This window comes from Dama dama, chromosome 20, assembly GCF_033118175.1.
Source record: "Dama dama isolate Ldn47 chromosome 20, ASM3311817v1, whole genome shotgun sequence".
In the NCBI taxonomy this organism is placed as follows: domain Eukaryota; kingdom Metazoa; phylum Chordata; class Mammalia; order Artiodactyla; family Cervidae; genus Dama; species Dama dama.
This window is the reverse complement of record NC_083700.1, coordinates 53,639,950-53,663,165: the sequence shown is the minus strand read 5'-3', so window position 1 is coordinate 53,663,165 and position 23,216 is coordinate 53,639,950. Positions and strand designations below refer to the sequence as shown.

General features: G+C 39.5%; 1 protein-coding gene across 1 annotated transcript in view; it reads right to left on the bottom strand.

The window, feature by feature from the left end:
* The window catches only part of LOC133041078 (guanylate-binding protein 4-like), a 31,063-nt gene extending 11,998 nt beyond the window's left edge, over positions 1 to 19,065 (bottom strand). The window contains exons 1-3 of the mRNA XM_061121450.1: positions 18,859 to 19,065; positions 10,244 to 10,439; positions 6,941 to 7,068 (exon numbers count right to left, since the gene is read on the bottom strand). Coding sequence (XP_060977433.1) covers positions 6,941 to 7,068; positions 10,244 to 10,439; positions 18,859 to 18,951 — 417 coding nt within the window. The 5' untranslated portion in view covers positions 18,952 to 19,065. The remainder of the gene's footprint in view (positions 1 to 6,940; positions 7,069 to 10,243; positions 10,440 to 18,858) is intronic.
* Between the last annotated feature and the right edge of the window lie 4,151 nt (positions 19,066 to 23,216).

Genomic DNA, 23,216 nt, shown 5'->3' with positions numbered 1-23,216 from the left:
CCCTTCAAGTGCTTCAGTATGATTAGCTATTAACAAAAGTGAATGCCATCTTATATGTGATTAAAATGTTTAATGCAGTGCCTGGAACATAAAAGTTGTACAATAGTAAGTGGGCAGTGATTGCTTTGCAAGTTTTTCTAGATCACAATGTATATTAGAGACAGAAATACTATTTAATTAAATTCATCAACTGCTAACTATGCATCTAGATAGCACAAGATACTTATTTGCTTACTAGGATATAAAGTTCCACATGATAATGCCCACCCTAGAGAGATGGCTTTCTTGAGGGGCAGATATTCATGGGAACATACAAATCAGTCCACAATGATAAACAGCCTGGCATGGAATCAAATGTTGTACTGTAAAAGACAAAGTGGCAACTCCCAAAAGACAGAAAAAAATACTCTGTGCATTCAGAGCCAGAATTAACTATGTCTGATAGTGACATGATGGCATTAGGTTGAAAGGAACTGGGCTTTAAAAAATTGACAGAATGTGGATTGGAGTTATACGGACTCTGCAGGTAGATGGGCTCACAGAAGCTGATCACAATTGCCAGAAAGTGTGGTCATATAGAGAAATTACAAGATTATTTTATTTGACTGATGTAGTTTTACCCATGTAGTAGTAGATGTTGCGGCTAAAAATGAGATTCGGAAGGTCATGAGGGACTTTGGAATTGAGTATATATATATACATATATACAGAGAGAGAGATTATATATATATTGATTATATATATATATACACACTACAGAAATGGGCTCCCTGCTTGCCAATGCAAGGGACATGTGTTCGATCCCTAAGTCAGGAACGTCCCCTGGAGAAGGAAATGGCAACCCACTCAAGTATTCTTACCTAGAAAATCCCATGAACAGAGGAGCCTGGCAGGCTACAGTCCACGGGGTTGCACAGAGTTGGACACGACTTAGTGACTGAGTACACAGGCATACTACAGAGATACATGACACACAGTGGGGCAGCAAGGAGTTCTGCTGCGCAGACACAATATATCCCAAGTGATGAAAGGTGAGAACCAACAAACAAGAATACTTTACCCAGCAAGACTCTCATTAAGATATGATGGAGAAATCAAATGCTTTCCAGACAAGCCAAAAATTAAGAGAATTCAGCAGCACCAATCCAGCTTTGTTTGTTGTTCCGCAACAGCAACACTTGCTCAGTAGTGTCCAACTCTGCAAACCCCATGGACTGCAGAATGCCAGGCTTCCCTATCCTTCACTGTCTCCCAGAGTTTTCTCAAGCTCATGTTTCCATTGAATCGGTGATGCCATCCAACCATCTCATTCTCTGTCACCCCCTTCTCCTCCTTCCTTCAATCCTTCCCTGCATCAGGGTCTTTTCCAGTGAGTCAGCTCTTTGCATCAGGTGGCCAAAGTCTTCAAGCTTCAGCTTGAGCATTATTCCTTCCAAAGAATATTCAAGGTTGATTTCCTTTAGGATTGACTGGTTGGATCTCCTTGCAGTACAAGGGACTCTCAAGAGTCTTCTCCAGCACCACAAGTAAATAGGATCAGTTCTTTGGTGCTCAGCCTTCTTTATGCTCCAACTCTCACATCCAAACATGATTACTGGAAAAACTACAGCTTTTACTAGATGGACCTTTGTCGGCAGAGTGATGTCCGTGTTCTTTAATACACTGTCTAGGTTTGTCACAGATTTCCTTCCAGGAACAAACATCTTTTAACTTCATGGCTGAGGTCACCATCTGCAGTGATTTTGGAGCCCAAGAAAATAAAGTCTGTCACTGTTTCTATTGTTTCCCCATCTATTTGCCCTGAAGAGATGGGACTAGATGCCATGATCTTCATTTTTTGAATGTTGAGTTTTAAGCCAGCTTTTTCACTCTCCTCTTTCACTTTCATCAAGAGGCTGTTTAAGCAAGATCCTCTATGACCCACCTCCCAGAATATTGGAAATAAAAGCAAAACTAAACAAATGGGACCTAATGAAACTTAAAAGCTTTTGCACTACAAAGGAAACTATAAGTAAGGTGAAAAGACAGCCCTCAGATTGGGAGAAAATAATAGCAAATGAAGAAACAGACAAAGGATTAATCTCAAAAATATACAAGCAACTCCTAAAGCTCAATTCCAGAAAAATAAATGACCCAATCAAAAAATGGGCCAAAGAACTAAACAGACATTTCTCCAAAGAAGACATACAGATGGCTAACAAACACATGAAAAGATGCTCAACATCACTCATTATTAGAGAAATGCAAATCAAAACCACAATGAGGTACCATTACATGCCAGTCAGGATGGCTGCTATCCAAAAGTCTACAAGCAATAAATGCTGGAGAGGGTGTGGAGAAAAGGGAACCCTCTTACACTGTTGGTGGGAATGCAAACTAGTACAGCCGCTATGGAGAACAGTGTGGAAATTCCTTAAAAAACTGGAAATAGAACTGCCATATGACCCAGCAATCCCACTTCTGGGCATACACACCAAGGAAACCAGATCTGAAAGAGACACGTGCACCCCAATGTTCATCGCAGCACTGTTTATAATAGCCAGGTCATGGAAGCAACCTAGATGCCCATCAGCAGATGAATGGATAAAGAAGCTGTGGTACATATACACCATGGAATATTACTCAGCCATTAAAAAGAATTCATTTGAACCAGTCCTAATGAGATGGATGAAGCTGGAGCCCCTTATACAGAGTGAAGTAAGCCAGAAAGATAAAGAACATTACAGCATACTAACACATGTATATGGAATTTAGAAAGATGGTAACGATAACCCTATATGCAAAACAGGAAAAGAGACACAGAAATACAGAACAGACTTTTGAACCCTGTGGGAGAATGTGAGGGTGGGATATTTCAAAAGAACAGCATGTATACTATCTATGGTGAAACAGATCACCAGCCCAGGTGGGATGCATGAGACAAGTGCTCGGGCCTGGTGCACTGGGAAGACCCAGAGGAATCGGGTGGAGAGGGAGGTGGGAGGGGGGATCGGGATTGGGAATACATGTAAATCCATGGCTGATTCATATCAATGTATGACAAAACCCACTGAAATGTTGTGAAGTAATTAGCCTCCAACTAATAAAAAAAAAAAAAAAGGAGGCTGTTTAGTTCCTCTTTGCTTTCTGCCATGGCATAAGGGTGGCATCATCAGCATATCTGAGGTTATTGATATTTCTCCTGGCAATCTTGATTCCAGCTTGTGCTTCATCCAGCCTGGCATTTCTCATGATGTACTCTGCATATAAATTAAATAAGCAGGGTGACAATATGCAGCCTTGACATACTTCTTCCTAGTTGAACCAGTCCATTGTTCCATGTCTAGTACTAATTGTTGCTTCTTGTCCTGCATACAGGTTTCTCAGGAGGCAAGTAAGGTGATCTGGTATTCCCATCTCTTGAAGATATTTCCACAGTTTGTTGTGAGCCACACTGTCAAAGGCTTGTGATCCACACAGTCAAAGGCTTTAGCATAGCCAATGAAACAAAAGTAGATGCTTTTCTGGAATTCCCTTGCTTTTTCTATGATACAACAGATGTTGACATTTGATCCCTGGTTCCTCTGAGTTTTCTAAATTCAGCTTGTACATCTGGAAGTTCAGAGTCCATGCACTGTTGAAGCCTAGCTTGAAGGATTTTGAGCTAGCATGTGAAATGAGTGCAATTGTGTGGTAGTTTGAACATTCTTTGGCATTGCCCTTCTTTGGGACTGGAATGAAAACTGACATTTTCCAGCCCTGTGGCCACTGCTGAGTCTTCCAAATTTGCTGATATATTGAGTGCAGCACTTTAATAGCACCATCCTTTAGGATTTGAAATAGCTCAGCTGGAATTCCATCACCTCCACTAGCTTTGTTAGTAGTAATGCTTCCTAAAGTCCACTTGACTTCACACTCCAGGATGCCTGGCTCTAGGTGAGCGAGCACACCATTGTGGTTGTCTGAGTCATTAAGACCTTTTTTGTGTATTTCTTCTGTGTATTCTTGCCACCTCTTCTTAATCTCTTCTGCTTCTGTTATGTCCATACTGTTTCTCTCCTTTATTATGCCCATCATTGCATGAAATGTTTCCTGGTATGTCTAATTTTCTAGAAGAGATCTCTAGTCTTTCCCATTCTATTGCTTTCCTCTATTTCTTTGTATTGTTCACTTAAGTGAAAGGCAAAGGAGAAAAGGAAATATATACCGATCTGAATGCAGAGTTCCAAAGAATAGCAAGGAAGGATAAGAAAGGTGTCTTTTCTTTTATTTTTTAATTGAAGGGTAATTGCTTTACAGAATTTTGTTGTTTCCTGTCAAACCTCAACATGAAGGAAAGGCTTCTTAAGTGACCAATGCAAAGAAATAGAGGAAAACAATAGAGTAGGAAAAACTAGAGATCTCTTCAAGAAAATTAGAGAAACCAAGGGAAAATTTTGTGCAAAGATGGGCACAATCCAGCTTTACAAATATTAAAGGAACTACTCTAGGTGGGAAACACAAGAGAAGAAAAGGATCTACAAAAATAAACCCAATACAATTAAGAAACTGGCAACAGAATTATATATATCAATAATTACTTTAAATGTAAATGGATTAAATGCACCAACGAAAAGGCATAAACTGGCTGGGCTGATGAAAACATGTGCATGTATGCACTTCCACTTACCACATCACTCTACTTAACCCCCCAAATTGTATGTGATAATTCTATATTGTTAGGTTAGTCATGTTTTATTATGGCTTGCAATTGTAATTCTTTTTTATTTTTTGTCTGGCTATTGATTGTGAAAACTGATACACATCTTTTATTATTGTGATTATGTAACTATTATTCCGTTAATACTATTGCATCATGCTACAGCTGCTAAGTCGCTTCAGTCGTGTCCGACTCTGTGCGACCGCATAGACGGCAGCCCACCAGGCTCCCCCATCCCTGGGATTCTCCAGGCAAGAACACCGGAGTGGGTTGCCATTTCCTTCTCCAGTGCATGAAGGTGAAAAAGGAAATTGAAGTCGCTCAGTCGTGTCCTACTTTTAGCCACCCCATGGACCGTAGCCTACCAGACTCCTCCATCCATGGGATTTTCCTGGTGCAAGAGTACTGGAGTGTGGTGCCATTGCCTTCTCCATATTGTATCATGATTGGTCAACAAAAAAAAATGACAGAATTCTATATCAGTACAATTACCATTCAATAAAAAACCTGGAATCACTTTTTAAAATCCAGATGCATATCAGAATTATCTTGGAATTTTCTAAAAAATACAAATGTCCAGGTATTGCTTTTTTTCTCCAAAGCTCTAGATGTGTTTCTAGTGAACAGTCATATTTAATAACAAGTGGACTATATGATGATATTTTACTTTTCTCTATTTGTTTCACTTTTTCTATTTCATATTCAGTGCTCCCATTTGGTTTAGTTTATGCTTTCCAATTTCTCTGTCCCTCTCTCTCTCTCTTTTTTTTTTTTTTTTTGATATTCTTTCTAAAGTCCTTATCAAGAATAGTAGAAAAGCTTTTGTATATATATATACATATTATACATAATGTGTATTATATATATATATATATTTTAGAAAACATAAATTTTTGTCTGGCTAAAAATTATGACATTTTGATTCCATTTGTTTGACTTAGTATGAATAGAGTCCTAGATTTCTAATTTATATTTACTCAAAACTTTGATATCACTCCATGTACTTTGGCATCTAGTATTACTACTCGAAGTCTGTATGCTTAGTTGCCCGGTCATGTCCTACTCTTTGCTACCCCATGCCTGCCAGGCTCCTCTGTCCATGGAATTCTCCAGGCCAGAATACTGGAGTGGGTAGCCATTCCCTTCTCCAGGGTATTTTTCAGGTCCAGGGATTGAACCCAGGTCTGCTGCATTACAGGCAGATTCTTTACTGTCTGAGTCACCAGAAAAGTTTATTATCTTAGTTATTTGTTTAAAAAGAAGTTTTTTTGAATGAGGCTTGAAACTTCTTATCCAATTCTGAGAATATAAAGAAATACTATGTTGTAGAAAAAAAAAATCACATGTTAAAATGTGATATAGTATTATTAACTAAAGTTCAGATTTTGTTCAAATTTCACAAAACTTTATGCTTGTGTCCCTTGTTTTCATACCTTATTCGAGACTCCACATTGTATTTAACTGCATTGAGCAGCTTCAGCTACATGTAACAAATTCTGATAAATTCTCTTTTCATTTTTATTCTATTACAAATATTTTCTAGTTTTCCTTGTTATGAGCTTTTGGATATACCCATCATTTAAAAGTGGCCATTTAGTTTCTAAACCCATGGAATTTTTAAATGTCTTTGATATTAATTTCTCATTTTGATATCAATTTCTCATTTAAATGCTTTCTACTCTGCAATCACCCTCTGTGTTTTTTTGTCTCCTAACTTTATTGAGGATTTTAGTGGCTAAGTCAAATATCTCTCTTGGTAAATGTCACAGTGTAGTTATAAGTATGTGGGTTATTTTAACATATCTTTTGATATTGCTGTCTAACATAATTCCACAATGATAAGAGAACAGACTCTATGATTTTAATACCTTTATACCATGACTCTTTCACACCTGATCTTACATCCCTGGATAAGTTAAAGTGTCTCCTAGTTTATAATCTATGGGAACTTGGATAGAATTTGTATTCTACTGTAGTGTGAAAATTGTATAAATCTTAGTTATGTTGAATTGGTTCATAGTGCTTTTCAGGTCTACTACATCCTTCCCCTTCTCTGTATATTCATTCCATTAATTTTTGAGAGTTTGATATTGAAACTCCAACTAAAATCTTAACTTATCTGCATAAAATTTATTATAATATATAGTAGTACTATATGTAGCTTTCTTCTGTATTTTCCAGGTCTCCTGTAAATGTGTTATCATATTTTCACAATTTAAAAAAGAAAGAGGAATAAAGAGTAAAGAAGATTCCCTGCCTTACCTTCTCCACATTGCCCAGGCCCTCAGTGTCCAGAAGGACCAGGGTGCAGCTCTCCTTGGAGGGGTGGGGCATACACCACATCCAGATGCCTTTGGTTTCAGACCTCACTGTGGAGCCCAGATGAAAACCTGCACAGAAAGAAGAATGCAGCACACAAGAAGACCAGATAGTCCAGGCTGCCCATGGGTTACTTTGGGTAAAGTTGTTGAAATGTGAGTGCATGGCTGGGGGAAATGTGTTTTCATTTCAGCAAGGACTGTCAGTTCAAATGTTTACACATGTTCAGGACCTTCCCAAGAAATATTTCTTGTCCCATATTCACCTCATAACACTAATGGCTCATACTGTGTCACATTCCAGAATTAATGTAAACTCTATTAACCTTTCTATTTTTATCAGTTCCATATCCTCCTCTTTCTGATGGAGTCCCAACAGTGAGAGGTACCAGCAAGAGATCAGAAGTCAGGCATCTGTCCCCTTGGCTTCCACCCTGGTGAGCCATGGTGTCCTGGTACCTCTGCTCCTGTGCCTTCATCACATCTCCTTTCGTTTAGCCCCATCCAGTTGTTCTGGTTTCTGTCACATTCTGGAATCCACTCATTGCCTCTTCACCCTATAGGACTTATAAAGGCTCCCTAGCCATTGTTTCTGCTGCTTCCTTCAGAAAAATGGAGTGGTTCCTTTTGCTCTGCTTGGGTCCTTGTAATTGTCATTCCATTTCGGTTACCTGTTAAGTGGATCATCTGTGTCCTTCCAGGTTCTGAACTAATACATTAGCTTTTGTTAAATTGTCTTTTCCCTCCTCGTTTTCCCTGTATCTTCCTTGTTTTTGTTCAAAAAAATGATGAAATCTTTGGTCATTGACTTGTGTGGGGATAAAATAGCAGGGGATTAGAAAAGACCTGTGAGAGCTGTTTGCCCTTCTTTCTAAGGCTTAAACCAACAGAAAGTGATTATGTGAGGTAATGGGTTTCCCTGTTAGCTCAGATGGTAAAGAATCTGCCTGCAATGCAGGAGACCTGGGTTAGATCCCTGGGTTGGGAAGATCCCCTGGAGAAGGGAAAGACAACCCACTCCAGTATCCTTGTTTGGAGAATTCCATGGACAGAGGACCCTGACAGGCCACAGTCCATTGATCACAGAGTCAGACAGGACTGAGCAACTAACATGCATATGGGTAAGAAAGCAGAATATGTCTTATCTATATCCAAGATTTTGACTGTCTGCCAGATGCCAATGCTCCCTTCAACTGAGAATAGAAATGGATATGATGAAATGCCCAGGGGTGCATGGCTTAGGCCATTCAATTGTCATGTTCTGTATATTCTACTCTAGCAGGTATAAAACCTGAGATGATCTGCACTCTTCTACATTGTGATGGCATTTGACTGCTTTCTGATTAATACAGAGCAGTCTGAACTCCCAGTTCCCCCAGGGAGAAAGGCAGGGTATAATTGAAGTTCATCACAGTCAGTTACATGAGGTAAAGAGAGATAAAGAATCATAACAAAGAGACAGTAGTGAGCTGCTTCTACTAGTGAACGTTGGGCACCAGTGTTGCTTGTTTGTTTGTTTTTGTTCTTCCTGTCATTCAATTGGGATAGTAGTGCCACAATTCAAGTTCTTTAAAACATAACCAGGTGAAGGATTTCCTTAGTAATGGAAATCACCTCATTACCTGATGTTATCTTGAATAGAATAAAAAGGAATATTGTGAAACACCTTGACTGTTGAAACATCTTGACTGATATCATTTCTTAGAGTTCTCAAATCTTTAATTACCAAAAAACATGACCTATTAATTATTTCAGCCTGGCAAAGAAAAAGTGCTCTCCCCTGACTAGTTGTCAAGAATTCTTTAAAAGAAAGACAAATATAAAATGTTTTATTTGAGGCCAATGGGAGACTGTAAACAAAAAGAAAGAGGAAGACAGGGAGAAGTCTATCTACAAGTACTACTTACTTGTAGTGAGGCAAATAATGTGCAACTGTACAGACATCAGATCAGCCAGAGCTAAAAAAAAATCTTACCAAATTTTTATGATGCTGTGGAAAATTCCAGTTACTGCTAATATGCACCTAAATTGCACATAAATCTTGAAAAACTGTTTGATATTATCTTGAAAGTCTGAAAACATGTGGACTCCATGACCCAGCAATGGCACTTCTGAGTATATCAAACAAGGGTAGCTAGTGCACATGTGCACCAGGATATAGATACAAGAATATTCACAACAGTGAACCCATAAAAGTTGGAGCTACAAATAATACCAGTGTTCATCGTCAATGAGTGAATAAATAAAATTTCCTATTCTCTGTCAATAGCATACTCTACGATGGTGAATATACATGAATTATAGCTATGTATGACAAACTGGATTTCCCTCATAAACTTCTTGTTGAGCTAAAGAAGCAAGAGCCCCATGATTGTCACAATGTAACTCCTTTTGTATTAAGTTTGAGCAATGCTTAACAAATGCAGAAACATAATATAAAGCCATTTTTAAAAAGGAAGAATGAAAGAATGCACCATGGAAGTCAAAACATTGGTGAGATCTAGGAAAGGTATGAGAGGGCATGATTTGGGCTTTTGGGTGTTGAAGTATTTCTTGATCTGTGCAGTGATTACACAGATGATCACTTTAGGTTTATCAACTTTATAGTGTGTGTGTGTATATATATATATGTGTGTGTGTGTGTGTGTGTGTGTGTGTGTGTGTGTGTGTATATGTGTATATATATATACACATATATACATGTCTTATGTACTGTTCTATATGTATTATAGTTCAGATAATAGAAAAGATTAAGTAGAGAAACAGGGGTATAATTTACCAAAGTTTGGAAATAGGAAATTAAATGAAGCAAAAAAAGATGGGTGGTAGCCTCATTGAGATATGGGAGTTTTAGGAATTCATCTGTCTGTATTTCTTTACATCTCTTCGAAAAAACAGAGTGTGTTGAACAACATTTGTGTGCTATTTGAAACAACCCTGTGGTTTGGGGCAAAAGTGATGAAGGAGAAAGGAAGGGAGTAATTTTTGAAGATGAACCCTTGAGAAGATGGCAATGGATGGGATTGGGACAAATAAGGTGGACATTTTGATGGGCCTGTGAACTCTCCATTACTGGATGAAAGAGGGAACATTGTGCAGAGACACGTTTGGAGTTACAAAGTCAGTGGTGAGAATTAAAAGTTGTTTTCAGTGGGGAGTTAGGCTGTTCCTTAACAGGGCACTAGAGGAGGATGGTCAGCAGACTATCATCACAGCTTCCCAGCAAATGTTCCTGAACAACACTCACCATGGCTTTGTCCTGCCAGGCGGTTCATCAGGTAGGACTTTCCTGTCCGATACAGCCCTACAGTGGCCACCACCACCAGAGGCTGAGATATCTGGTCCAGAATCTTCAGTGCTTCGGGATTCACTGATAGTTGATTTTTCTGGTTTTCCACCAAACAGATGGGGTCCATTTTAGTAGATCCAGATGCCACAGGAACCTGTACCCCAGAGGAACAACTCAGTAGACTATAAGATCTGGAAGTCATCTCTCACAGTGCACATCGGCCTTCTGTTTGTGGAACTTGTATATCAATTCTCCATGCTTTGCATGTTTCTAAAAGGTAAGTATTTAGCCACCCTTTATCAAGGCCTGTACAGGTAAATTATGGAAATTATCTTATTGATCTTTAAATGAACTCTAAAACAACCTTGCCCACATGAGCCATACAGTGAACAGAATGAGAAAACAAAGTATTGGTGATGGAACCTTGAAAACACTAACATTTTGGGGATAAGTAGAGGCAGATGGGACATGAAGGAGATGAAGAGTGATCAGAGATGATTTCTGGAGTGTGGGAATGATTTGGTGACTCATTAATTGTATAAATATTCACTGAGAACCTACCATATGCTGAACACTGTTCTAGGGGCTCAGTATCAAACTGAAGAAAATGGATACAAATCTCTGCCTCACGGTACTCTATTCCAGTGGAGGAAACAGATAACATAGAAAGTAAAACCAAAATACATATATGTAAGGCTTGTACATGCTCAGCCATGTCCAACTCTTTGCCACCCCACGGACTGTAGCTTGCTAGGGTTCTCTGTCCTTGGGATTTTCCAGGCAAGAAGACTGGAGTGGATTGCCACTTACTACTCCAGGGGATCTTCCCAACCCAGGGATCAAACCCATGTCTCCTGCATTGGTAGGCAGATTCTTTAACACGAGCCACCTGGGAAGCCCTATATGTACATAAGAGGGTAGTAAAGTATCACAAGGAAATGAGCAAGCAATGGCCTATGGAACACTGGGAGTTGAATTTATGTAGAGAGTATCCAGGGAAGACTTTGACAATAAAGGAAAGATGAAGGTGATCAGTGTCCTCATCCTTTGAGGAGAACAGACAGATGCAGGGAAGCAGTGGGAGCAGGAACGGGCTGGAAGAGGAAGGACTGTGAGAGAAAGAAGTTGAGATAATGCAGCTTTCTCTCAAACAAACACAGCAGAGTTTAAGGTACCTACACAATGTTGTGCATGTAAGAATTAATTTATTAACAGGAATTATAGGACATTTCTTAAGCAGATAGAGAAGAGAAGCAAGCAACCAGGGTGTTGTCAGATCTGCCTACATATGTCAGAGTCTCACATCTGGGCTAGCTTCTACTTTAAAGAACTTTATTACAATGGTAGAGTGTTTCATGATCTCAAGAGACAGACTGCAGTAGCAGTCAGAGAGCTTGGATTGTCCCTTTATTTTCTCAAAGACAATACTAAGCAACGTCCATATGTTGCCAAACTTTATGAACTGTGTGATGACTGGGAAGACTAATTTCTCTGTGCCTCAAGTTTCTCTTCTGTAAAGTGGTGACATGAAAAGTAAAGATCAATCTTTCATTAAGGTCGTTGTTGTTCAGTTGCTAAGTTGTGTCCAATTACAGTATGCGAGGCTTCCTTGTCCTTCACTATCACCTGGAATTTGTTCAAAAGCATGTCCATTGAGTCAGTGATGCTATCTAACCATTTCATCCTCTATCACTCCTTCTCCTCCTGCCCTCAGTCTTTCCCAGAATCAGGGTCTTTTCTAGTCAGCATTTTGCATCAGGTGGCTAAAGTACTGGAACTTCAGCTTCAGCATCAGTCCTTCCAATGAATATTCAGGGTTGATTTCATTTAGGATTGACTGGTTTGATCTCCTTGCAATACAAGGGACTCTCAAGAGTCTTCTCCAGCACCACAATTTGAAAGCATAAATTTTTTGGCACTCAGTCTTTTTTATGGTCCAACTCTCACATTCATACATGACTACTCGAAAAACCATTACTTTGACTATATACACCTTTGTTGGCAAAGTGACATCTCTGCTTTTTAATATGTTGTCTAGATTGTCATAGCTTTTCTTCCAAAGAGCAAGCATTTTTGTAATTTCATGACTGCAGTCACCAACTGCACTGATTTTAGAGCCCATGAAAATAAAATCTGTCACTGCTTCGACTGGATGCCATGATCTTAGTTTTCTGAATGTTGAGTTTTAAGTCAGCTTTTTCACTCTCCTCTTTCACTCTCATCAAGAGACTCTTTAGTTCCTCTTCAATTTCTGCCATTAGAGTGGTATCATCTGCATATCTGAGGCTGTTGATATTTCTCCTGGCAATCTTGATTCCAGCTTGTGATTCATCTATACCAGCATTTTGCATGATGTACTCTGCATATACATTATTAATAAATAAGCAGGGTGTCAATATAAAGCCTTGTCATCCTCCTTTCCCAATTTTGAGCCAGTCCATTGTTCTATGTCCAGTTCTAACTGTTGTTTCTTGACTGCATACAGGTTTCTCAGGAGGCATTTAAGGTGGTCTGATATTCATGTCTCCTGAAGAATTTTCCACGGTTTTTTATGATCCACACAGTCAAAGGCTTTAGCATAGTCAATGAAACAGAAGTAGATTTTTTTTTTTTTTTTTTTTTAGAATTCCCTTGCATTTTCTATGATCCAACAGATGTTGACAATTTGATTCCTGGTTCCGCTCCCTTTTCTAAATCCAGTTTGTACATCTGGAAGTTCTCATTTCATGTATAGCTGAAGTGTGCTTGAAGGATTTTGAGCATTACCTCACTAGCATGTGAAATAAGAGCACTGGACAGTAGTTTGAACACTCTTTGGCATTGCCCTTCTTTTGGATTGGAATGAAAACTGACCTTTTCCAGTCCTGGGGCCACTGCTGGGTTTCCACATTTGCTCATATATTGAGTGCAGCACTTTAATAGCACCATCCTTTAGGATTTGAAATAGTTCAGCTGGAATTCCATCACCTCCACTAGCTTTGTTTGAAGTAATGCTTACTAAGGCCCACTTGACTTCACACTCCAGGATATCTGACTCTAGGTGAGTGATCACTCCATCATGGTTATCTAGGACATTAAGTTTTTTTGTGTGTAGGTCTTCTATATATTCTTGCCACCTCTTCTTAATCTCTTCTGCTTCTGTTATGTCCTTTCTGTTTCTATCCTTAATTGTGTCCATCTTTGCATGAAATGGTTCTCTCAATACCTCCAATTTTCTTGAAGAGGTCTCTAGTCTTTACCATTCTATTGTTTTCTTCTATTTCTTTGCATTGTTCACTTAAGAAGGCCTTATTATTTCTCCTTGTTATTCTCTGAAACTCTACATTCAGTTGGGTTTATCTTTTCCTTTCTCCCTTGCCTTTCATGTCTTTTCTTTTCTCAGCTAAGTGTAAGGCCTCCTCAGACAACCATTTTGCAATCTTGCATTTCTTTTTTTGAGGGGGGGAGGGATTGTTTTGTCATTGCCTCCTGTACAATGTTATAATCTCTGTCCATAGTTCTCCAGGTATTCTATCAGTCTAATCCTTTGAATCTATTTATCACCTCCAGTGTATAATCAAGGGCTTCCCTCATAGCACAGTCAGTAAAGAATCTGCCTGCAATGCAGATCTGCGTTCAATTTCTGGGTTGGGAAGATCCCCTGGAGAAGGAATTGGCAACCCACTCTAGTATTCTTGCCTGGAGAATAATCCCATGCACAGAGGAGCCTGGCAGGCTACAGTCAATAGGGTCACAAACCAAACCAGTGTATAATCATAAGGGATTTTATTTAGGTCATACCTAATGGACTAGCAGTTTTTGCTACTTTCTTCAATTTAAGCCTTATTTTTTTCAATAAAGAGCTCACGGTCTGAGCCACAGTCAGCTCTAGGTCTTGTTTTTGCTGACTGTATAGAGCTCCTCCAATCTGGGCTGCAAAGAATATAATCAGTCTGATTTCGGTATTGACTATCTGGTGATGTCCCTTCACTGTGACAAGGCTGTGATCCATGTAGGGTATTGGGGTCATTAGGAGGATTACATATCTCATAATGCTCACAATACTCTTAAAGTTATACAAGCGCATAGTCAACCCTACATAATTTCACAATTGTGTGTCTCTGAGGACTGGGAGGGTAATTTCTGAATGAAAGTGGAGAGTTGGCTTTGGCCTGAAAAAGTGACACTTCCTTCCCTGGTTGCAGCAGTGGGAGCACCCAGCCCAAGAAGAAGACGAGCAGGCTGGAGGCCCAAGCAGTGACAACTGAGGGAGAACAGCAATGGGGGAAGAGTCAGGTTGGAGGAGCTGGAAGCTGCCCCGAGATGTCTAAGCACAGGTTCTGGGGTTGGGCTGCCAGGGCTCAAACCTGAGGGTTCAAGTCACCTATTGTCTGTTGAAACCTTGAAAAAGGAACTTACGTGCAAAGCCTCCATTTTCTTACCAGTGTTACAGGATAAACAGTAATTCCTGCCTGATTCATTACTATACAGATGATAAGATATAAGTTCTCAGATAGTTTTTAAAACTTTTCCTGCATTAATGTATGGCTCCAACAGTAAATAAGTTGGACAATATGCTATAACATGTTGGTGCATTCTGTAAGTTGCAATTTGCCAAGAAATACAAGTTATCTAAAATCTTTCAGTCAGGAAAAAGCATGAATTTGCTCAAAGGAATTCCTCTCTAAAATTTCTCTTTCTCTCTCTCTGTCTCTGGCTCTTTTTTGTCTATAGTGGATTGGGAGCAGAGATAGAGCAGTAAAATGACCTTTTACTGCTCTGTTAGGTGAAAATTAATAAAAGGAAACTTCACTCAAATGGAATCAGCAGGCCAGAAAGAAGAGTTCTCACACAGTACCACTGGAGATGGTTATGAGAACTGTCAATCATAAAACCCAAGGAAAAAATCTTCAACAGGAGATTCTCCAATGAGAGTCCCCAACAGGAAAAGGCATATCTCACATCTCCTAGAAGAACCCAGGAGTACCCCAGCAACCCAGCCAAGGAAAAAGGGTCATTACCTTGAACGCCTACTTTTCTCGAATGGACTTTCTTTTAAAACAATCCTTCCGAACTTACTACTTTTCTCTATAAAATACGAGAGAGAAACTTCCTCTTTTTCTTGGTTGAATTCGCCTCATGTCTTTTGCTATAGCTTGCTTGTCCCAAATGACAATTCCCGTGCTATTCCTGAGTAAACCCTTTTTTACTTGAAAAATGACTATTTTTAAGGTGAACAGTTTTAAGCAACAGGAACTGTAGCATTCACTTCTGAGTCAGAATATTGATAAAGCTTTGGTAGGAGTCCATAAATTTACTGTGTATTTTTTTAAATTAAAAATATTCTGAGATTTCCAAACCAAGAAACTTGAAAACTAAGTAACTAGAATGAAATAGTGTTACCAGATGGCAGAAGATGATGAACAGTTTCCAATGGTTACTACTCAGTAGAGTTATCTGAAGTGATAGTTAAAAGTACCCCACACTCTGTATTTTCAGCAAGCATCAGAAGTTAGAAGAGGCAGTATTTGTATGGGCCAGGTATTAAAAAAAAAAATGCATGGTAAATAAACATGAATAGGCTTACAATTAGTATTTTTTTTTATTAAGAATGAAATTGAGTTATTTCAAATAATACAGTTTTGTGTTATTCAGAATATTGAATGTTAAGGAAAAAAAATAATCCACTGTTAATCTGTTAGGATTTAAATTGTCTGTGGACTACCACCAGTGCCCAGCCGGGTGCAGTCATGATGGAGGGGGCTGGAGGAAGAGACTGCACCCAGGGCTTCTGTGAGGGGGCTGGGAGTTTGGGCCCTCAGTCCTAAAAAGCACTTCAGCCCCTTTTTCTCAGAAGATGAAGCATACTCTCCTCTTTGTCCCATGCCGGACATTTTGCTCCAGCCCTGCTTAGGGGGTTCCCTTGGACAACAAGGAGATCAAACCAGTCAATCCTAAAGGAATTCAATTCTGAATATTCAAGGACTGTTGCTTAAGCTGAAGCTCCAATATTTTGGCTACCTGATGTGAAGAGCCAACATTTTGGAAAAGACCCTGATGCTGGGAAAGATTGAGGGCAGAAGCAGAAGGGGTGACAGAGGATGAAATGGTTGGATGGCATCATGGACTCAATGGACATGAGTTTGAGCAAACTCCAGGAGGTAGTGGAGGCTGGGGTGCTGCCGCCCATGGGGTCGCAAAGAGTCAGACACCATCTTAGCAGCTGAACAACAGCAACTGCTACATGCTCCAGGTGGAGCAGAGCATCAGGGTGACATGCCTCAAAGCCAACCAACTCTGAGCTGCTTGAGCTACACTCTGACCCCACGGCGCCATCCTCGCCTCCCCTCCCCCAGGATAGGGCCTGCACTGGGGGATTTTATTGTTGGGGAAGGCAGAGCCTGGTGGGCTGCCGTCTATGGTGTCTCACAGTCAGACACGACTGAAGTGACTTAGCAGCAGCAGCAGCAGCAACAGAACAGTGCTTGGAAGGTCAAGCTTAGGAGCAAACTTATTTGGAGCAGACACTGCAGCCAGGAGTCGAGTCAGCTGCTCTGGATCACCCCTAGGGCTCCTCTTGCCTCTGGCTCCTCTGGAAACTGCTCTTAGATTCAGAAGCTGAAAAGCCAGTTGCTTGTTTAAAAAAAAAGTCATCTGGTATGGGTGGGGTTTATGAGAATCGAAAATGAAAGGACAGAAGGACTTATATTTTTGTTTTGTTTTGTTTCCTGGAGGCAGTAACCTGGGTGCATTCCAGGAAAGCCAGGGAGACAAGATTCCTCCCTTCCTGACTTGGTAAACCCAATTTCATCCCTCCTCCACAGGTGGCTTAGGCATTCCTGACCCCACAGTGAATGAGACCCAAATGAATGACCCAGTGAATGGTAGGATGGGAGTTCAACAGCCTGTTTCTCAGGGGTGTTTTTGTGAAAGAAGGGGTTTGTTTATTATTTTTTCTTCAGTTGAAAAGTCTTTAATTAGTTTGTTTTTCTCTTTCCTTTTTAAAAAAGTGTTTTCTTTTTAACTTGGTGATTTCTTTCTTCACTGGAGAAGGAAATGGCAACCCACTCTAGTGTTCTTGTCTGGAGAATTCTATGGACAGAGGAACCTGTGTATTCAATCCTTGATTTTATAGCCCAGAAATATTCACTTTTTTTTTTTTTTCTGTTCTTTTACTAAGGTGGATCCACCTTTGGGGTTTGGGGGTTGATTCAGATTTCTTCCATTGTTTTATGTATCCTAAGGTGTTGTACTCACCTACAAGGTAAAAGCTTCACTGCTGCTATTAGGGAACCAGGTTCTTTTGCCCAAGGAGCTACAAGCCAAAACACTGAGACACCAAGGTTTGCTGCAGAAGCAACCTAGCAAGGAGGCAAGAGAACAAGTCTCAGGACTGCCTCTCAGGAGGACAGGTGCTTAGAATATTAACAGGAGCAAGAAGCAGAATGGTCTTAGGCCTTAGAGAAAGGTGATTGGCGATAAGGAAAAGTGAGATAATTGGTGTTCTGTGCAAGTTTATCTTGGTTACATGCTTCTTCATGGGACACATGCAAATACAGAGGATTTGGTGTGAAACAGGTTGGTGATTTTTGGGCTGTGATGACGTGGGTCTCCTATGGGACAAGCAGGTCTCTTCTGCACAGATTCTGATGAGCTATATTGGTTTGACCTGATATCGGCCAGTTTTGTTGTGTTACAATAGGAGTTGTCAAACAACCTGTTCCCTTATCTGCTGTTCTGTAAAAGGAGCTCAAGAATTTCACTTAGTCACCAGTTTCTGTCACAGGTTTTTAACCCTGTGAATCAGGGTTTGGCTATCCCATCCGTATTTCAGATGGCACTGAGGAGAAAGGAAGGACAGGCAGAATGTAGTCTCAAAGTTCTATGGCCAAGACTCCCCAGGAGCAAGCGCTTTGGCACATATTCCCTATGCAGACTTCTCTAGGTGCAAAATCAGCCTGAAAAGTATAAAAATCCTTAGTCAGATTGCCATATGCTTATTTTGTGAAACAGAATGATACCATATTTGGAGCTGCAGAGCATGTTGTGACTCTAAAGGTGTACGTGACAGTATCAGGGACAGATTTTTCTCGAACTCTGAGACTACACTGAGTAGATTCCAGACTTGAACCCAAGCTGGGAAAGTTACTGTGGCCCTGCAATTCCTGAGCCACCAAGACTGATTTAGGGGGAGACTAGCATATGACCTGAAACCGATAATCATTTCTCAGTTACCTGGGTCCAAGAAAGTTCTTTTTTTTCTCTCTTGCTCTTGGTCTTGTTCTGTCTCTCTGGATCTCCTCTCTTGTGTTTTCAACAGCTTTTTGTTGTTGTGAGTGAGGGTATAAAGATGTGTGTTTCTAGATGAATACTGTAAGGCCACTTAGATATGTTTGGCTCTGGAACATGATGTATACTATTACCAAAGTACCTACAAGTGTTACATGAAAACAGATTATAGTGTGTGTGAGTAATATATATAGCAGCATATAAAAATAGATTTTAAGAGCAAAAATGCCTGTCTATGGGCATGCAGAAAATTGAAGAAAATTTCGGCTTTATAGAAGACATAATATTGTTGTATTTGTATGTACCTTGTGGCTCAGCTGGGAAGATCCTCTGGAGAGGGGAAAGGCTACCCACTCCAGTATTCTGGCCTGGAGAATTCCGTGGACTATACAGTCCATGGGGTCACAAAGTCGGACACGACTGAGCAACTTTCACTTTCACTTTATAATGTGGCTTCCAATAAATTGAGAAATGGCAGAACTGAAAGAATAAGGAAATTCACAATTTTAAGGACCCACTTATCCCACTTCAGTAATTAATTAATAGAACAAACACACAAAATCGGTAATGGTGTTGAAGACTTGAAGTAAAGTGAAGTGTTAGTTGCTCAGTCGTGTCTGACTGCAATTCCCTGGACTGTAACCCATCAGGCTCCTCTGTCCATGGAATACTCCAGGCAAGAATACCGGTGTGGGTTGTCACTTTCTTCTCCAGGGGAATCTTCCTGACACAGGGGTCAAACCCATATCTCCTGCATTGTAGGCAAATTCTTTAACATCTGAGCCACCAGGGAAGCCCAAAGATTTGAAGAGGATAAGTAGCAAGTTGAACACATAGATATTTAATATGTTGATAATTGTGATCAAACACTGTAGAAACCATATTTTTTCTGGTTAACAAATTAAAGTCAAGCAGAGTATACCAATTTACCATAATGCTATGTTAAAAAAATATTACCTGGTAGCTCAGATGGTAAAGAATCTGCCTGAAATGCAGGAGACCCAGGTTCAATCCCTGGGATGGGAAGATCCCCTGGAGAAGGGAATGGCTACCTATTCCACTATTCTTGCCTGGAGAATCCTATGGACAGAGGAGCCTGGCAGGCTACAGTCCATGGGGTTGCAAAGAGCTGGACATGACTGAGCAACTAACACTTTCACCTTTCAATGTTATAAAACAGTGACAAAAAGATAACTGAAGATCCTTGTATTTTTATATTATAATTCTAGATAATATATAGGTCACACAAAATTTTATTTTGAAAAATATAAAATATTTTAAATGAGTAATACTGATAATACCATATATCAGACTTCAAGATGCAGTTAAATCACTAATTTCAGTGAAATTCATATCCTCAAAGCTATAAACAAGTAAAGAATTAAAGTAGAAAGCAAGCTAAATATCAATCTCTTCAAGTGAACCAAATGCAGAAAAAGTAGAAGAAACCAAAATAAAAACAAAACAATGAAGTAGAAAACCAACATATAATAAGAGAGTCAAAGCAACCAAACTGTTTGTAAAATTGGTAGTTAATGAAATTGGTAAAGCTAGAGTGACTAATCGAGAGAAATGAGATCCATGTTCCAAACTACTAAGAATCCAAAATGTCTCAAGAGAACATTGCTCCAACCTGAAAAGAAAAAAGGTCCAAATAATCTATAAAATCATGCATTTAAGAAACCATCCCAAGTGAGGTCACAAAGCAAGAAGACAAAACCTCAAAGAGTTGCAATCCCTTTTGAGAAAATGAGCCACATAAACAAGTTATCTTTTATCTGATTACAGATATTAGAATAACAAAATTTTTAATAAACTTCCTGCATATTGCACAATGGCCAGAATCCCCAATAAACTCTGACATAAGAGAAATTCACACATACTCATTAAAATCTTTCATTGGCCTCCATCAGGTATCATAAGAAATAGTAGGTGCAGAGCAGGAGATATGCAATAACCTTTGTTGGGCAGACTGGCTGAGCTTTTCAAGGTTTGAGGTGCAACAGAATTACCTGGGAAACCTAAGAGTATGCAGGCTTTCAACAAAGTCTTGCAATGAGTAAATAAACAAAAACAAAAAATAAAAACAACAGTCTACCACTGGAATAGGTCAAGAGCACAAAGACTGCCCACATGACAAGTATGCAGGGCTTGCTAAAGGTTGAGGATGGAACAGAGAAACTAAAAGAATCTTCTGGTGCTTCAGGTCTTCCACTACAAATAGTAGAATTCCACTGGAGGAATGTGAAGCTTGTGGTGGACTTGATGTAGTGTAGCAACAACAAAACTCAGCACAGATGAATTGCTACACTGAATAAATGCCCCCGCCCCAACAATCATCCTAACCAAAATAGAGGTTGTGCTATTTGACAAATATAAATCTTATTACTTCAATATCCACTTTTTTTTTTACAATGCTAAGCATACAATATAAATGGAGTCAAGCAAAAACAAGAAACAAACAAAAACAAAAAAAACCCCAAGTTAAAACTATGCATCATAATGAGATAAGACAAAGAACAGAAGCAATATCAGAAATAAACCTAATGTGGAACAATCAGGGCCTTTGAAATCACTATTACTATGTTGAAAGATCTAATGGAAAGGTGAATAACACACATGAACACATTAAAAATTTTTAAAGACTGCATGATATTAATAGTTAAGTGGAAATCCTATAAAAGTAAAGCACAGTATCAGTGACTAAGAATTCTTTTAAAGGAATTAACAGAAAATATGTGAACAAATTGGTGGAAAGAACCATACAATCTGAGATAGATCAATAGTCATTAACCATATGGAAACATAGAAATAAAGAGAAAAAAATATTCTGAGCCTTCAATAGTTTAGGATATTCCCCCAGTACAATGACAAAAAGTTTCTTGTGCACATAACTGGAAAAATAAAAGTAAAAGAGATAAAGAAAGAGGCAGGAAAAATACTTAAAGAGAAAATTTCCCAAAATTAATAAAAGAGACAAATGGACAATCAAATGTTCACAGAACCCCAAACAAAACAAATATAAAATAAATATGGCCTTGCACCCCACAGACTAGTAATAAAAGCCAGTTATGAAGAGAAAATCTTAAAGACAAGCAGTAAAAAAAGAAACATTATACACAGAAGAACAAAAACTAGGCTTGGAAAGAAACATTACTAGAAATTATATAAGCTAGGAGAAAGTGGAATAACATCTCTATTAAAGTGTTGAATGAAAAATGTCAACCAGAATTATTTACAGAGTAACAATGCCTTTAAAGTGAATGCAAAAGACTTTTAAAATGTAGCATTTGTTTGTACCCTATTGGTGGGAATGTAAATTGATGGAGCCACTATGGAAAACAGTATGAAAGTTCCTCAACAGACTAAAAATATAACTACCATTGCAAGGGTATGGTATGAACATAGTACATGGTATGAGTTTATGTAAGCATTAACTCATTCATGATTGTTCTGCGCTCATGAACTAATCACTTCCTAAAGGTCCCACCACCAAAAACCAGGACATTGGGCATACGTTTTTCAACATATGATATTTGGGGAGACATATGCATGCCAGGCCTCCCTGTCCATCCCAACTCCTGGAGTTCACTCGAACTCATGTCCATCGAGTTGGTGATGCCATCCAGTCATCTCATCCTCTGTCGACCCCTTCTCCTCCTGCCCACAATCCCTATCAGCATCAGGGTCTTTTCCAATGAGTCAACTCTTTGCATGAGGTGGCCAAAGTATTGGAGTTTCAGCCTCAGCATCAGTCCTTCCAATGAACACCCAGGACTGATCTCCTTTAGTATGGACTGGTTGGATCTCCTTGCAGTCCAGGGGACTCTCAAGAGTCTTCTCCAACACCGCAGTTCAAAAAGCATAAACTTTTTGGCACTCAGCTTTCTTCACAGTCCAACTCTCACATCCATACATGACCACTGGAAAAACCATAGCCTTGACTAGACAGACCTTTGTTGGCAAAGTATTGTCTCTGCTTTTTAATATGCTCTCTAGGTTGGTCATAACTTTACTTCCAAGGAGTTAGCGTCTTTTCATTTTATGGCTGCAATCACCATCTGCAGTGATTTTGGAACCCCAAAAAATAAAGTTTGGCACTGTTTCCAGTGTTTCCCCAGCTATTTGACATGAAGTGATGTGACCAGATGCCATGATTTTAGTTTTCTGAATGTTGAGCTTTAAGTCAACTTTTTCACTCTCCTCTTTCACTTTCATCTTCATGGGGTCACAAAGAGTCAGGCACGACTGAGCGACTGAACTGAACTGAACTGATTTAGATGGTAGTAGAAACGTTCCCTAGGGTGGGCAGGGGTCCCCAACACCCCCACCCCCTGCTGCAGACTGGTACTAGTCCATGGCCTGTTAGGAACTTGGCTGCACACCAGGAGGTGAGCTGCAGGGCAAGAAAGGGAAGCTTCATGTATCACTCCCCATCACTAGTATTGCCACTTGAACTATCCTCTACCTCCACTTCCCTTTTCTTCCATAAAACCAGTCCCTGGTTCCAAAATGTTTGGGGACCACTCTTCTAGGAAAACCAAAAGAGAGCAGAGACAAAAACATTAACAGTAAGGAATTTTTATTTCCTGACACAGCCACCAAAACTAGTGGTAAACACAATCTAACCTGTAGACAGTTAACGTAAAACCTCACACTATAG